This window comes from Pan troglodytes, chromosome 4 (genome assembly GCF_028858775.2).
Source record: "Pan troglodytes isolate AG18354 chromosome 4, NHGRI_mPanTro3-v2.0_pri, whole genome shotgun sequence".
Taxonomy (NCBI): domain Eukaryota; kingdom Metazoa; phylum Chordata; class Mammalia; order Primates; family Hominidae; genus Pan; species Pan troglodytes.
The window spans coordinates 132,411,310-132,429,085 of record NC_072402.2 but is presented as its reverse complement, the minus strand read 5'-3'; the positions used below and the strand labels follow the sequence as shown (position 1 = coordinate 132,429,085).

The window sequence follows — 17,776 nt, the reverse complement described above, 5'->3', positions numbered from 1 at the left end:
GTAGTTTTCTCTGAGTGGAAGGATTGACTACAGGTAAATAAAAGGGTTTTTTTTTTTAACTGTGCATTTGTATCATCTGATTTCCCTACAATGCAAGTAGAAATGTTTAAATGTTTCAAAAAAGCATCCCATACCATCATTGACTCGATAACATAAGTTACACTTCCATCTCCTTTGATCAAGAAAGCTGACAAAAGGATTGATGTATGTCCTGCATGAACGGCATCTCACAATTGTACTGGAGGTAACCACAGGCAATTGCTGAAAAAAAAAAAACAGAATTAAATTTTTAAAGGCAAAAATCATCATGTTGAAAACATAAGCATGAATCCATCCTGTCTAAATAACTGTTGGGATATTATCATTTTAGAGAAAACCTAGAGTACAAGATGTATCTAAACTGCCATACACAAAAACCATGTAGTTGAAATGTATTAAATTTAAACCCTACTATTTTGCTCCAAGACCATTCTCATTAAAAGTTGTCTTAAAAAAAAAAAATTATTGGCTGGGGACAGTGGCTCACATGTGTAACTCCAGCACTTTGGGAGCCAAGGCGGAAGGATTGCTTGAGGCCAGGAGTTTGAGACCGGCCTGGGCAACATAGTGAAACATGACCCTCTCAAAAGATTTAAAAAATTAGCCCAGTGTGGTGAGCTGGGTTGAAGTGGGAGCATCACTTGAGCCTGGGAGGTCAAGGCTGCAGTGAGCCATGACTGAGCCACTGCACTCCAACATGGGCAACAGAGCAAGACCCAGTCTCAAAAAATAAAATAAAATAAAAATGTAAAAACCATTTTTTTCCTCATTAAACACTCATATTGCAAAACCAGAATAGCAGGCCAGGCACAGTGGCTAACACCTATGTCTAAAATCCCAGCACTCTGGTGGGAGGCCGAGGCAGGAAGATTACTTGAGGCCAGGAGTTTGAGACCAACCTGGGCAAGAAAGTAAGACCCTGTCTCTATTTTAAAAATAAAAATAGGCTGGGCATGGTGGCTCATGCCTGTAATCCCAGCACTTTGGGAGGCCAAGGCGGGTGGAACGCGAGGTCAGGAGTTCAAGACCAGCCTGGCCAACGTGGTGAAACCTCGTCTCTACTAAAAATACAAAAATTAGCTAGGCGTAGTGGCAGGTGCCTATAATCCCAGCTACTCGGGAGGCTGAGGCAGGAGAATTGCTTCAACCCTGGGAGGCGGAGGTTGCAGTGAGCCAAGATTACACCACTGTACTCCAGCCTGGGCAACAGAGCAAGAATCCATCTTGGAAATAAATTTAAAAAATATATATATATATATCCCAGTGCTTTGGAAGGCCAAAGCAGGAGGATCACTTGAGGCTGGGAGCTAGAGACCAACCTGAGCAACACAGCAACAGCCCATCTCTACCAAAAAAAAAGAGTTTTTAAATAAATAAATAATAAGTTAAAAAAATAAAACCAAGATGGTAAATTTACAATGTACTTTTGGCATAAATGGCAAAGAAAAAAAAATCAACATTCTAAAATATATGACCAATGAAACTATTACAAAGTTTGTTGATGTTACATTAAGAAGCTTACTTAGTTCTCAACTGTAATAAAGTAAGGTGAGGTTAATTTAAATAACCAATTAAACTTCGGAATTACACTCCTAGTTAAAGTTTATCCTACATATTAAAAGTTCTAAAGTCTTAGCTGGGTATAGTGGCCAATGCCTACAGTACCACTTACTCTGTCTGGAGGCTGAGGCAGGAGGACTGCTTGAGCCCAAGAGTTCAAGGCTGCAGTGAGCTATGATCATGGAACTGCACTCTAACCTGGGTGACAACGAGAGACCCGGTCTCTAATAAATAAATAAATAAATAAATAACAGTAAATACATGGGAAGGGTCTTTGTAAGACTATCAGATTTGGGGAGATTTGTTTTGATTTACTAGAAACCCTGAGACAGGTGAACACTGATCAACTTAACTGAGAGCCAGTGCCTTGGACAACAAAGTGACATAGCATCTCATCTTTAAAGAAAGGTTTTATTTATTTATCTTTTTTTTTTTTTTTTGAGACAGTCTCACTCTATTGCCCAGACTGGAGTACAGTGTGGGATCTTGGCTCACTGCAACCTCCACCTCCCGGGTTCAAGCGATTCCCTTGCCTCAGCCTCCCCAGTAGCTGGGATTATAGGTGTGCATCACCATGCTTGGCTAAATTTTCTATTTCTGGTAGAGACGAGTTTCACCACGTTGGCCAGGCTGGTCTTGAACTCCTGACCTCAGGTGATCTGCCCGCCTCAGCCTCCCAAAGTGCTAGGATTACAGGTGTGAGCAACTGCACCTGGCCTTTATCTTTTTTTTTTTTTTTTAAGATAAGGATCTCATACCCAATCCTGGGCAACGCAGTTAAGACTCTGCTTCTTAAAAAAAAAAAAAAATCAATACAGGCAATAAAATTATATCACCACCAAAAAAATCCTATCACCAAAAGTAGTGTGTTTTGGGAAAGTCAGCAATCCTCAAGAGTATGTGGCCACAGAGCTTTAGGACAAAGGTAGATCAGTTTCTTTTTTCTTTTGAAATAACTTTTCTTTTTGGATACAGGGTCTCACTCTGTCACCCAGGCTGGAGTGCAGTAGTACAATCATGTCTCACTGCAGCCTCAACCTCCTGGGCTCAAGTGATCCTCCCACCTTAGCCTCCCGAGTAGCCAGGACTAGGCTGGTCTTGAACTCATAGACCCAAGCAATTCTCCCACCTTGGCCTCCAAAAGTGCTGGGATTACAGGCCATGAGCCACCATGTCTGGCTTAAAACAACTTTTTAAAATAACAAATTTTACTGCAAGAATGGCAGAACGGGGAGACTAGGGTAAAGTACTTTAATGGGTAAATAATTCACAACCTATTAAAATAGTATGAGTCATTTATTTAGTTTCTCTCAGTACCTCTATTCTATTCAGTACTTTTTGGATTTTCCAGCAATATACTTACTTTACCTAGTATTTGAAAGTGTTTAGTAATAAAATTTTTGGTTGAATTGTAAGTAATCTGTCAATCATCGACTTCCTAAAGATAGATCAAACAAATTCTATATGTAATTCTTGCATCATTGCAGAAAATTTTCACCACCAAGATAATTTTGCACAAAAGACATTTACCTTCACTAAAGAGGCCGGGTGTAGTGGCTCAGGCCTATAAATCCCAGCACTTTGGGAGGTGGGCAGATCACTTGAGGTCAGTTCAAGACCAGTCTGGCCAACATGGTGAAACACCATCTCTACTAAAAATAAAAAAATTAGCTGGGTGTGGTGGCAGATGCCTATAATGCCAGCTACTTAGGAAGCTGAGGCAAGAGAATCGCCCGAACCTGGGAGGCAGAGATTGCGGTGAGCCGAGATCTCGCCACTACACTCCAGCCTGGGCAACAGTGAGACCCAGTCTCAGAAAAAAAAAAAAAAAAAAAAAGAGCCGGGCGCAGCGGCTCACGCCTGTAATCCCAGCACTTTGGGAGGCCAAGGCAGGTGGATCACGAGGTCAGGAGTTCAAGACCAGCCTGGCCAAGATGGTGAAACCCCCTCTCTACTAAAAATACAAAAATTAGCCAGGCGCGGTGGCAGGCACCTGTAATCCCAGCTACTAGGAAGGCTGAGGCAGGAAAATCGCTTGAACCTGGAGGGCAGAGGTTGCAATAAGCTGAGATTGCGTCACTGCACTCCAGCCTGGGCAACAGAGGGAGACTCCGTCTCAAAAAAAAAAAAAAGAAAAGAAAAGAAACATACCACTAAGTCTTTGAAAGGATGAAGCAGCAGCCCCAAAGGAAGTTTGGCTTTATTCAATAAGGCCTGCGTCTGAGGAATGCTAGTCAGCGTGCATCGAAATAACCTATATCAAAGTAAAAAGTATGTATCAGTTGCTGCTATGATTATTTTTGAACAAAAGAACAACAAAGATTTAAAAGGTATACATTTTAATACTGGATCAGATTACAGATGAAATATTTCAATAGAGTCTCAAAATTTTATCCCATTTAAATATTTAAATCTAAGTCCTATGCAGAAATAGAGTGGATGGTTATCCTATAACTAAAATATAGTCTCTTTTTGGCTTGTGTGTAAAACAGTCTAAACTATCAAATGACTTATTTTTTGTTTTGTAAGTCTAGTTGACACTGGAATTAAATTAAACTTAGGTGATGGCCCAAATTGCAAAGTCTATTATTTAATAGTTCAGTTTTGCTGAAGATTCTAAATACAATTTAAAGGTACCAAATTTAATTTATCGGAAATTATTGATCATATACATTTAAGCTTATGGTAAGTTTTTAGGAAGAAAAGGTATTATGTTTGTTATGAAATTAATTTTAAATGAGAGCAAATAAAGGATTATGTAGAATCAAATCCCTGTACTTTGGATTTTGAAGAAAGAAAGTAAACACCATAATGATAATGAATATCATAATCTCATTAGAGCTGACAAGAACAAAATCACTTCAGGAGTTACATCCCTATTTCTTGACGTAGGACTTTTCAAATCTCTATTAAGTAAACAAGTAAAAGAGTTCTATCATCTGTATCCAGAACTTTCATAAATTAATAATTTGTACAGCTTATTCATAACACCTGATGTGCCCCCTGCAAAAAGCTAGAAAACTTTTCGGACATGCATAATGTCACATCTGAAGCCTTACTCTGGGTTACAGTTGAGTTTCTGGATGTCTTCATGCAAATTTGGAACTGGAGGCTTCAAAGGTGTTGACGGAAGCATGTTTCTTTCTTGAAGAAGATTGACAACTCTTAGACCCTCTGGTTGTAGACTTAATCCACTCATGCTTGTGGTTAAATGATTAGCACCTAAGGGAGTCTACAGATACATAATTTTAAAGTAAGTAACTTTTATTAAGTGTGTAGGGAAGTGGTTAATTTCTCTGTAAATAACAAAAGTGTAATCTAGATCTCTTGGCCAATCTTTTGGTTCTGGAAAAATGTATAAAGACAAAGGCTTTATGAAATATCCATTATTATTCTAAATGGTTATAAAAATGTATAATATATCTTCCTAAAACTTTCTTCATGTGTATACAGTTTAAACCAAATGGAGAAATAGGTTAAAGAAAATCCCAAAAAGTTTACCTGAGTAAAGGCTTGTGGCCCACTTGGGTAATTCAAGGAAGAGGGTGATACTCCAGTTGCACCAGGTGGTGTTGTGTTCTGATAACCAGGTGGTAAGGAGGGATATGAATATCCAACACTTCGGCTCATCTTGGGATTCTTGTTAGTAAGCTGTGGTGTTGCTAGAAACAAGGTAACTTTTAAGTTCTATTTTATACTCCAGAATACTTGATTTATTTATTTAAAAAAAACATTTTTTTTGGAGAAAGGGTCTCACTATTGCCCAGGCTGCAGTGCAGTGGTGCAATCACACCTCACTGCAGCCTTAACCTCCTAGGTTCAAGTGATCCTCCTGTGTCAGCCTCCCAAGTAGCTGGAATGACTGGTGTGTGCCATCATGCCTGGCTAATGTTTTTGTATGTTTTGTAGAGACAGGACTTCACCATGTTGTCCAGGCTGGGATTACAGGCGTAAGCCACCATGCCTGGCCCAGAATGCTTTAAATCAACACATAAATCTAATAAGTTATAGGTATTATAACTCCAAAATTCTTTGGATAATTTAATACTTTCATTTATCAAATTTTTAAAATAAGACAAACACCAGTAACAAATAGCAATGATTAAAATCTATTTATTTTATTTTATTTATCATTTTATTTTTCGAGATGGAGTCTCACTTTGTCGCCCAGGCTGGAATGCAGTGACACAACCTTGGCTCACTGCAACCTCTACCTCCCGGGTTCAAGCGATTTTCCTGCTTCAGCCTCTCGAGTAGCTGGGACTACAGGTGTGTGCCACCACACCACCTAATTTTTGTATTTTTAGTAGAGATGGGGTTTTACTACGTTGGTCAGACTGGTCTCAAACTCCTGACCTCAGGTGATCTGCCTGCCTTGGCCTCCCGAAGGCAGGATTACAGGCATGAGCCACCGTGCCCGGCCAAAAATCTTGTTAATGGATTTACACTAGTTAATATTTTATACTATAGTAGTAGACACAAAAACTAGTTTGCACAGTTAATTTACTTTCATATCGGCTGGGTGTGGTGACTCATGCCTGTAATCCCAGCACTTTGGGAGGCTGAGGTGGGTGGATCACTTTGAGGTCAGGAGTTGGAGACCAGCCTGGCCAACACAGTGAAATCCCATCACTACTAAAAAGTACAAAAATTACCCAGGTGTGGTGGCATGCGCCTGTAGTTCCAGCTACTTGAGAGGCTGAGGTGGTAAAACTGCTTGAATCCAGGAGGTGGAGGTGAGCCGAGATTGTGCCCACTGCACTCCAGCCTGGACGACAGAGGGAAACTGTCTCAAAAACAAAAACAAAAACAAAAACAAAACTAACAAAAGAACAGTTAATTTACTTTCATATCATGTACTAAATTTTGTATTCAGACTAAAATTTTAATTCAAAACAACTTTAATTAAAACATCCTGGCAGGGCGAGGTGGCTCATACCTGTAATCCCAGCACTTTGGGAGGCCGAGGTAGGTGGATCACAAGGTCAGGAGATCGAGACTATCCTGCCCAACGTGGTTAAACCCCATCTCTACTAAAAATACAAAAATTAACTGGGCGTGGTGGCACGTGCCTGTAATCCCAGCTACTCGGGAGGCTGAGGCAGGAGAATTGCTTGAACCAGGGAGTTGGAGGTTGCAGTGAGCCAAGATCACACAACTGCACTCCAATCTGGGCGACACAGCAAGAATCCATCTCAGAAAAAAAAAAAAAAAAAAAAAATCCTAAATGGGCCGTGTGAGGTGGTTCACACCTGTAATCCCAGCAAATCGGGGAACCAAGGCAGGAGGGATCTCTTCAAGCCAAGGGTTCGAGACCAGCCCAGGCAATATATTGAGACCCACCCCCCCATCTCTACAAAAATAAAAAAACTAGCCTGGCATGGTACCATATGCCTATAGTCCCTGCTACTCAGGGAGGGTGAGGTAGAAGATCGCACGAGCCCAGGAGTTTGAGGCTACAGTGAGCTATAACAGTGCTACTGCACTTGAGCCTGGGTGACAGAGACCCTGTCTCAAAAAAAAAAAAATCCTAAAAGTACTCTATAGTCAAAACATAATAATAATAAATCCATGATCCCAATTCTGACAGAAGAAAAACTTAACAAAAAATCTAATGCATAGAAATAAAAAATGTTAAATAATAGAGCCAGATGTTATGGCACATGCCTATTATCCCAGCACTTTGGGAGGCAAAATGGGCAGATCGCTTGAGCCCAGGAATTCAAGACCAGCCTGGGTAACATGGTGAAACCCTGCCTCTACAAAAAATACAAAAATTAGCCAGGGCCTGGGCATGGTGGCTCATGCCTATAATCCCAGCACTTTGGGAGGCTGAGGCGGGCAGATCACTTGAGGTCAGGAGTTAGAGGACAGCCTGGCCAACATGGTGAAACGCTGTCTCTACTAAAAATACAAAAATCAGCAGGGTGTGGTGGCGGGTGCCTCTAATACCAGCTAACTGGGAGGCTTAAGTGGGAGAATCACTTGAACCTGGGAGGCAGAGGCTGCAGTGAACCGAGATCCTGCCACTGCACTCCAGCCTAAGCAACAGAGTGAGACTCAGTCTCAAAAAACAAAAACAAAAACAAAAAGCTGGGCATGGTGACACGTGGCTATGGTCCCAGCTACTCAGGAGGCTGAGGTGGGAGGACTGCTTGAGCCCAGGAGACTGAGGCTGCAGTGAGCCATGATCGCACCACTGCACTCCACCCTGAGCGACAGAGTGAGACCCTGTGTCCAAATAAATAAATAAATAAGTTAATAGTATGTATGGCTACATGATTATGAAGTTTCCCTCTTAGTTTCCTATATATTTGTACAATTACCACATATTATTTCTATAATCAGAAAAAAGAGATTAAAAAAAAAACTTTCATAGCATCTCACCCAATAAGCCACCTCCTTCAATCTCATCGTAACTACTGTGGACCACCATAGATCCGTTATTGGTATTTGATGTAATACCTAAGAAGGAAGTTCATCAACAAGATTTTAATTAGAATGATTATTACAATCTCTGTATGATTTTAACTAATATCCAAAATTTTAAATAATTTTCTAAACAACAAATAATTTAAAACCACAGCCTATTAAAAACATAAAAAATCCAAGTTTTTACATATACGATAGTTTCAAGTAATTTAGCTGCAACTTCAGGGAAAGGAAACATGAGTCTTTGGAAAGAGTCTTTTTTCACCTTACATTGTACCTAAGCCAAAGGCCCAAATAACAAGGCTTTTTCAAAACCTACTCCAGCAAAATAACTTCTAGCAAAAGATGGTTCTTTATGAAGTTTATAAAATTATATACCATCTGAAAGATTTCAGCAGTTGTGAGAGCTGCATTAAAAACCTCTAAGGAGCAGTACACAATGAAAAAAAATTATCAAAATCAAAACTACCTAAAGAAAAAGAGGCCAGGTGCGGTGGCTCACGCCTGTAATCCCAGCACTTTGGGAGGCCAAGGCGGGCGGATCACGAGGTCAGGAGTCAGAGATCAGCCTGGCCAACATGGGGAAACCCCGTCTCTACTAAAAATACAAAAAAAATTAGCTGGGTGTGGTGGCGCGTGCCTGTAATCAGCACGTGCCTGTAATCAGCTACTCGGGAGGCTGAGACAGGAAATTCCTTGAACCTGAGAGGCAGAGGTTGCTGTGAGCCAAAATCGTGCCACTGCACTCCAGCCTGGGCGACAGAGTGAAACTCCATCAAAAAAACAAACCAAAAAAGAAAGTAAAATTATGAGGAGCAAAGACCTTACTTTCTTTTCTTTTCTTTTTTTTTGAGATGGAGTCTCACTCTGTTGCCCAGGCTGGAGTGAAGTGGTGCAATTTCAGCTCACAGCAACCTCCACCTCCTGGGTTCAAGGGATTCTCCTGCCTCAGCCTCCCATGTAGCTGGGACTACATGCGCCCGTCACCACGCCTGGCTAATGTTTTTGTATTTTAGTAGAGACAGGGGTTCACCATGTTGGCCAGGATGGTCTCAAACTCCTGGCCTCGTGATCCGCGTGCCTTGGCCTCCCAAAGTGCTGGGATTACAGGCATGAGCCACCGTGCCCAGCCCTTATTTTCAAAATATCTAACAATGAGAGTGGAATCCAAATTAATTTGAAGATGACATAAATGAATTAGAACAACTGCTTTAAGTCCAGAGGACAACCACTAAAATAGAATTAAAATCTTAACATCTCTTCTCCCAAAATTATACAGGATTAAAGACAAATGCCAGGGACATCTGTTTATGAGAACTAAATATTTATTTCTAGTTACCTCTACTAAGTATGAGCTCTAATTCAGGAATGGAAGACACTTAATTCAGTGAATAGCATTAACCTCTAGCACCTAAGTACGAAACTGCTAACTTCAATAGCTGTATTAACACGAAGTAGATACATTTAATGGTTTAAAGTCAGTAACTTCTTTCCAGTTCTCAAGACCAACATGATTTTAGCCAAGAATTTGTAAAAGAAAACCACAGTAAAACTTTTAGGAGAAACAAAAACACTGGGCATATTGTGAATTATTTTTAGTTGTTAAAAAATGTAGGCAAGGCGTGGACGCTTACACCTGTAATCCCAGCACTTTGGGAGCCAGGGCAGGCAGATCACTTGAGCTCAGGAGTTCACACCAGCCTGGGCAACATGGGAAAACCCTGTATCTACTGAAAATACAAAAATTAGCTGGTTGTGGTGGCACATGCCTGTAATCTCAGCTACTCAGGAGACTGAGGCACAAGAATCACTTGAACCTGGGAGGCGGAAGCTGCAGTGGGCCAAGATCCTTCCACTGCACTCCAGCCTGGAAAACAGAACTCCAGCCTCAGCAAGAGTGAGACTTACGTCTCAAAAATAAATAAAATAAAATATTAGCCAGGTGTGGTGGTACACACCTGTAGTTCCAGACTAGGAGGCTGCAGCTGTAGCCTCCTGCACCTCTGCATTCCAGCCTGTGTGACAGAGTAAACTCTATCTCTTAAAAGTTTTTTTTTCTGGGGCCGGGTGCAGTGGCTCATGCCTGTAATCCTAGCACTTTGGGAGGCTGAGGCAGGCGGATCACAAGGTCAGGAGATCGAGACCATCCTGGCTAACACAGTGAAACCCCGTCTCTACTAAAAATACAAAAAAAATTAGCCGGGCGTGGTGGCAGGCGCCTGTAGTCCCAGCTACTCGGGAGGCTGAGGCAGGAGAATGGCGTGAACCCGGGAGTGGAGGTTGCAGTGAGCCAAGATCGCGCCACTGCACTCCAGCCTGGGAGACAGAGTGAGACTCCATCTCAAAAAAATAAATAAATAAAAATTTTTTTCTGCCGGGCACAGTGGCTCACGCCTGTAATGCCAGCACTTTGGGAGGGTGAGGTGGGAGGATCACCTGAGGTCAGGAGTTTGAGACCAGCCTGACCAACATGGAGAAACCCCATCTCTACTAAAAATACAAAATTAGCTGGGTGGGGTGGCGCATGCCTGTAATCCCAGCTACTCGGGAAACTGAGGCAGGAGAATCACTTGAACCCAGGAGGCGGAGGTTGCGGTGAGCCGAGATCGCACCACTGCACTCCAGCCTGGGCAACAAGAATGAAACTCCCTCTCAAAAAAAAAAAAAATTTTTTTTCTTATTTAAATATTTAATGTAACTTGATTTTCAAAGTAATACTGTGGCAACCAATGAGACAATGCCTCATCATTTTGATACTCTTTTTTTTTGAGACTGAATCTTACTCTGTCACCCAGGCTGGAGTACTGTGGTGTGATCTCGGCTCACTGCAACCTCCACCTGTCGGGTTCAAGCGATTCTCCTGCCTCAGTCTCCCAAGTAGCTGGGATTACAGGCACATGCCACCACGCCCGGCTAATTTTTGTATTTTTATTTTTTATTATTTTTATTTTTTTTTGAGACAGAGTCTTGCTCTGTTGCCCAGGCTAGAGTGCAGTGGGCAACACTGGAGTGCCTTACGGGTTCAAGCAATTCTCCTGTCTCAGCCTCCTGAGTAGCTGGGATTACAGGCGCCCACCACCACTCCTGGCTAATTGGGTTTTTTTGTGTGTGTGTGATGGAGTTTTGCTCTTGTCACCCAGGCTGGAGTGCGATCATGCCATCTTGGCTCACTGCAACCTCCGCCTCCCAGGTTCAAGCAATTCTCCTGCCTCAGCCTCCTGAGTAGCTGGGATTACAGGTGCCCGCCACTATGCCCGGCTAATTTTTATATTTTTAGTAGAGACAGGGTTTTGCCATGCTGGCCAGGCTGGTCTGGAACTCCTGACCTCAGGTGATCCACCCACCTCGGCCTCCCAAATTGCTGGGATTATAGGCGTGAGCCACCGCACCTGGCCTTAATTTCTGTATTTTTAGTAGAGATGGGGTTTCACCACCTTGGTCAGACTGGTCTCAAACTCCTGACCTAAGGTGACCTGCCCACCTCGGCCTCCCAAAGTGTCAGGATTGAAGGCATGAGCCACCACGCCCGGCCTTGTTACTCGTTGCTAACATTATTCTTTTCCCGACTTATAATACTTAATGTAATGCTAGAAGAAAACACAAAAATGATAATATTGATTGTATTCAGTAGTAGAATATGGGCAATGGTTTTACCCCCTCATCTGTTTTCTACATCTTGCTGCAACGATTATATTACTGCTAAAATCAAAAGCTCTCCTGCCTCAGCCTCCCAAGTAGCTGGGATTACAGGCACATGCCAGCACACCAGGCTAATTTTTGTATTTTTAGTAGAGACAGGGTTTCACCATGTTGGCCAGGCTGGTCTCAAACTCCTGACCTCAAGTGATCCGCCTGCCTCAGCCTCCCAAAGTGCTGAGATTACAGGGGTAAGACACTGTGCCCAGCCTAAAATCAAATTTCTTACTTTATAAAATATCTTATTTAAATGAACACTCTTATTTCCATTACATCCCAAGATGATGCTTTAAAATATTTTACTTACATAAAACTGCATGTAGCTAACATTGATTCCAGGGAGGGGAAAATCAAATTTCAAAAGCTTGTATTTTTCCACTGCTTGTATAAATGACTTTTATTTAGTTTCATAAGTATGTGTTAACAATTACGATAATAGTGGCAATCAAAATATATCTTGTTTTTTTTTTTTTTTTTTTGAGACGGAGTCTGGTTCTGTCGCCCAGGCTGGAGTGCAGTGGCGCAATCTCGGCTCACTGCAAGCTCCGCCTCCCGGGTTCACGCCATTCTTCTGCCTCAGCCTCCAGAGTAGCTGTGACTACTACAGTCGCTTGCCACCACGCCTGGCTAATTTTTTTGTATTTTTAGTAGAGATGGGGTTTCACCATGTTAGCCAGGATGGTCTCGATCTCCTGACCTCGTGATCCGCCCGCCTCAGCCTCCCAAAGTGCTGGGATTACAGGCGTGAGCCACCGCGCCTGGCTCAAAATACGTCTTGAATGAAAAGGGTCAATATTTTAAAAGGATATTCCTAACATTCTAACATCATGTCAAGAAAAGTAGTAATTCTCCTCTCGCATGCACCCCCAAAAGTCACCTGACTTTATAGCCATGATTTTTTAAAAATCTGCATAGCAACAAAAAAAGTAACAAAACGCTAAGAGCTTTTTTCCCAATGGTAGTCACAGCCCAGCGGATGGCAATGGAATTCCTGAGGAACTTTAAACTGTAAATTCCTGTAGCCTATCCCTAACCAAAACTAGATTTTCTGGAAAAAATGTGATTTTAATGCACAGAATTCAGCTAATATTCATCTTTCTACCCTAAGTCAAAACTTGAGGATTTGACTTTGTTTCTTGGTTCACTTACCTTCTTGGTTGACAGCTGAATTAAATAAGGGCTGGGGTACATCTCTATATGATGATGTCAGGGGCGTGAGGGCCCTCACTGGGGGTGGGCCTCCAGCTGGAGGGGGCCCATGAGGAGCTCCTGGTTGAAAAGTTGTAGGCAGAGGTGGATTCACTAAGGGAGGTACAGAAGGACCTATGGAAACATTGGTTTTTCACACGTCACTTGAGAACTCAAGACTATGGCCAAAATCAGCCTTTTACCAAAGCTGGGTAACTTCCAAACTTACATTTAAATTATAATAACCAAAGAGTTACCAGAAACATGTTAACTTCCTAAATTTACAATTTTTCAATCTACATGTATATTTTACAAATTTCTCTCTCTTCCTTCTCTCCCTCCCTCCCTTCCTTCCTTTTTTCTTTCTTTCTTTCTTTTCTCCTGCCTGCCTTCCTGCTTTCCTGCTTTCTTTCTTGTCGCCCAGGCTGGAGTGCGATAGCGCTATCTCAGTTCACTGCAACCTCCACCTCCCGGGTTCAAGAGATTCCCCTGCCTCAGCCTCCTGAGTAGCAGGGACTATAGGCATGTGAAACCATGCCCGGTGAATTTTTTGTATTTTTAGTACAGCCAGGGTTTCACCATGTTGGCCAGGCTGGTCTCGAACTCCTGACCTCAGGTGATTCGCCTGCCTTGGCCTCCCAAAGTGCTGAGATTATAGGCGTGAGCCACTGTGCCCGGACCATATTTTACAAATTTCTAACTCTCCCCTACCAGGCCTCTTACCTGTCAATTATTAAAGCAGAGTAAATATAAAATTTGGATTAAATCACTTTTAGAGTAGATACATTGCCCTGTTTGTTTTTATTATTAATATTTTAAATCTTAATAAAATAGAGACGGGGTCTCATTTTGTTGCCCAGGCTGATCTTGAATTCTGGGGCTCCAGTGATCCTCCTGTCTTGGCCTCCCAAAGTGCTGGGATTACAGGCGTGAGCCACTGTACCTGGCCAGCCCTGTTTATTAATTTTTCATTAACTGATCATTAGATTCAATAGGCCATGTGTCATATTCTAGTACAAATTAACATGAATAAAATTTCAATGTTATTAATTTTGTAATATTTTGTTAATTTTGTTTACCAACATAGTCTGTTCCACTAACATCAACTAAGTTTAGAGTGAGCCTAAAAATAGAGGGCTGGGCCAGGCACAGTGGATCACCTGTGGTCAGGAGTTCAAGACAAGCCTGCCAACATGGTGAAACCCAATCTCTACTAAAAATACAAAAAATTAGCCAGGTGTGGTGGTGGGCACCTGTAATCCCAGCTACTTGGGAAGCTGAGGCAGGAGAATCACTTGAACCTGCGAGGCAGAGGTTGCAATGAGCTGAGATCTCGTCACTGCACTCCAGCCTGGGCAACAAGAGCGAGACTCTGTCTCAAAATAAATAAATAAATAAAAAAAAATAAAAATAGGGGGCCAGGAGCAGTGGTTCATGTCTATAATCCCAGGACTTTGGGAGACCGAGGCAGAAGGAACACTTTTTTTTTTTTCTGAGACGAAGTCTCACTCTTGTCCCCCAGGCTGGAGTGCAATGGCGCAATCTCGGCTCACTGCAACCTCCGCCTCCTGGGTTCAAGCGATTCTCCTGCCTCAGCCTCCGGCAGCAGCTGGGTCCACAAGTGCGCGCCACCACGCCCGGCTAATTTTTGTATTTTTAGTAGAGATGGGGTTTCACCATATTGGCCAGGCTGGAGGCTGATCTCAAACTCCTGACCTCGTAATCCACCCGCCTCAGCCTCTCAAAGTGCTGGAATTACAGTCGTGAGCCACCACGCTCAGCCTGAAATTTTTCAAAATGTTTCACCAATACTGTTAAATACTCCAGTATCAAGTTGAAAAATTGCCTATTAGGCTGGGTGCAGTGGCTCACGCCTGTAATCCCAGCACTTTGGGAGGCTGAGACAGGTGGATCACAAGGTCAGGAGTTTGGGACCAGCCTGGCCTATATGGTGAAACCCCGTTTCTACTAAAAATACAAAAAATTAGCTGGGCGTGGTGGCGCATGCCTGTAATCCCAGCTACTAGGGAGGCTGAGGCAGAAGAATTGCTTGAACCTGGGAGGCGGAGGTTGCAGTGAGCCGAGATTGAGCCACTGCACTCTAGCCTGGGCGACAGAGTAAGGCTCCGTCTCAAAAAAAAAAAAGAAAGAAAGAAAAATTGCCTATTACTGAATCTTACAACTGCTAACAAGACTATCAGTGCCTTGTTGACAAAAGTGAAGACAAAGATTATTGCCATGTAACTCCCTTATCAAAGAAGTGGTCACACATATCTATGGCAGTATAGACAAGTCAAAGGAACAAAGGGGCAAGGTACATTGCCAACTCAGCATGAACAAGAATGTAAAATACATCTGGCCACAAAGATGTAACAACCTACAACCTAATGTTTAACGAATAAAAGTAAACTTACAGAGATTTTCACAGCTTTTAGAAGACTATTTTTGAACAGATAATCATATATTTCATTAAAATGAACATTTTTTCAAGTTTAAGAATTCTTATTTACGACACTGATAGCTAGAGTTTCAGAGTCTGCCCTCTCAGCCCCTAAATGAGTATAATGATGCTTAAAGGTGACCTATTAAAAAAATTCAGGAAAATTTAATATATGAACTAAAAACTTAGTATAACCTAGATACTGACAGCTTTCATATCAGACTATCAGGTACCAACTCTCAGTTATGAGTTGGAAAAAAGAAAAAAAATGAGGAATTTGAAGGTTCTTTGAAGGTTCAAATGAGAAAAAAGAAGGTTACTTTTTAGGTTCATTTTATTAGTTTATATGTTTTTATTTCCCCTTCTTTCATAAGTTTCAGCACTTTTTTTTTTTTTTGAGATGGAGTCTTGCTCTGTCGCCCAGACTGAAGGTAGTGGTGCAATCTCAGCTCACTGCAACCTCCGCCTCCCAGCTTCAAGCGCTTCTCCTGCCTCAGCCTCCTGAGTAGCTGGGATTACAGGCACGTGCCACCATACTTGGCTAATTTTTGTATTTTTAGTAGACACGAGGTTTTCACCACGTAGGCCAGGCTGGTCTCGAACTCCTGCCCTCAGGTGATCCGCCCGACTCAGCCTCCCAAAGAGCTGGGCTTACAGGCGTGAGCCACCATGCCCAGCCTCAGCACTTATTTATGTCTCTCTCACCAAATCTGTAGTGGAGACAAGGTACTCTGAGGGTTTCTATTATAGCTAAAGAAATTTCAGATTATTGATAATGTACCTTTTTAAGAGAAGCTACACCTACTCTTAGTATTTATTTATTTTTAAATAAAATTATTTAAAAAAATAGAGATGGGGTCTTGCTATTTTGCTCAGGCTAGTGAACTCCTGGCCTCCTGGCCTCAAGTGGATCCTCCTGCCTTGGACTCCCAAAGTGCTAAGGATTATAGGCGTGAGCCACCACGCCTGGCCCTTAAATAGTTTTTAAATAAATGTTTTCCCAAACTATTTTATTGTGGCTTTGGGCAAATTATTCAAGTCTTATACTTTAGATCTGTAAGAGATTGTTACGAAGATTAAACAAGATAATGCAGGCCTGGCTAGGTGGCTCACACCTGTAATCCCAGAACTTTAGGAAATCCAGGCAGCAGGATGGCTTGAGGTCAGCAGTTACAGCGAGCTATGTTGCAGTTAAGTGAGCTATGATCGTGTTACCCTACTCTACCCTGGGCAACAGGGTAAGACCCTGTCTATACAAAAAAATAAAGAACAAAAGATTAGCCAGGCACTGTGGCACGCCTACTCAGGGAGGTGAGGCGGGAGGATAGCTTGAGCCCAGGAGTTTGATGACACTAGGATTGCACCACTGCACTCCAGCTTGGGAAACAGAGAGACAGCCTATCTCTAAAAAATAAAAAGCAAAACAGAAAAACAGATAATGATATAAAAGTTTGATAGAGCCTGGAAAATAATATAGATAACATTTTTTTTAACACTTAAATTTTTTTTTTAGACCAAGTCTCACTCTGTCACCTAGGCCGGAGTGCAGTGGCACAATCACAGCTCACTGCAGCCTCAACTGCTGGAGCTCAAGCAATTCTCCCACCTCAGCCCCCCGAGTAGCTGGGACCACACATTCATTCATTCAAGTGATTGATGTGTGCCACCATATTCATTCATTTCAAGTGATTGATGCTCACTCATGGTATCAAATGAATTAGAACAAAAGTAACATGAAGGATTTTAGCTTTACTAATTGCAGGTCAGAAGATTTCCACAAAGAAACTTAAGTTTCTAGAAGAAGCTTTAATCTTTACAAGGCCAAAATGCATTCACCAGGGCCAATGTCTGATCAAAGGCTTGGAAAAATAAAGTTTCAGCCATTAACAATTTACAAGCCTGATGGAGTATATGCCATATAAACATACATGAGGTTAAAAAGGTAACTATTGATATTACTATTTCACTTGGAAGCCTACACTATTTCATAAACTTGAGGCTGTCTGCTGAGAAGTATCAACCTGCAGATCCCAATACAGAATTTTAAATGCTTTTCAAAGAAATACTGGCTCACACCTGTAATCACAGCACTTTGGGAGGTCAAGGCGGGCAGATCACGAGGTCAGGAGATCGAGACCATCCTGGCTAACACGGTGAAACCCCGTCTCTACTAAAAATACAAAAAATTAGCCGGGCGTGGTGGCGGGCACCTGTAGTCCCAGCTACTCGGGAGGCTGAGGCAGGAGAATGGCGTGAACCCGGGAGGCAGAGCTTGCAGTGAGCCAAGATCACGCCACTGCACTCCAGCCTGGGCGACAGAGCGAGACTCCGTCTCAAAAAAATAAATAAATAATAAATAAATAAAATAAATAAATGTGGCCAGGTGTGGTGGCTCACGCCTGTAATCCTCGCACTTTGGGA

At 42.2% G+C, this 17,776-nt stretch overlaps 1 protein-coding gene across 4 annotated transcripts in view; it reads right to left on the bottom strand.

The window, feature by feature from the left end:
- Nucleotides 1-17,776, bottom strand: part of SEC24A (SEC24 homolog A, COPII coat complex component) — an 80,122-nt gene that overhangs the window by 48,146 nt on the left and 14,200 nt on the right. For 2 of the 4 annotated variants that reach the window (XR_010157009.1, XM_527165.7), the window contains exons 3-8: nucleotides 12,877-13,050; nucleotides 7,987-8,064; nucleotides 5,101-5,261; nucleotides 4,659-4,831; nucleotides 3,751-3,853; nucleotides 135-261 (exon numbers count right to left, since the gene is read on the bottom strand). Coding sequence is in view for 3 of the 4 variants with exons in the window: in XM_527165.7 (XP_527165.2) it covers nucleotides 135-261; nucleotides 3,751-3,853; nucleotides 4,659-4,831; nucleotides 5,101-5,261; nucleotides 7,987-8,064; nucleotides 12,877-13,050 (816 nt within the window). In the remaining variant the exon portion in view is untranslated. The remainder of the gene's footprint in view (nucleotides 1-134; nucleotides 262-3,750; nucleotides 3,854-4,658; nucleotides 4,832-5,100; nucleotides 5,262-7,986; nucleotides 8,065-12,876; nucleotides 13,051-17,776) is intronic. The other 2 variants (XM_009449678.5, XM_009449679.5) reach the window with 2 other exon arrangements.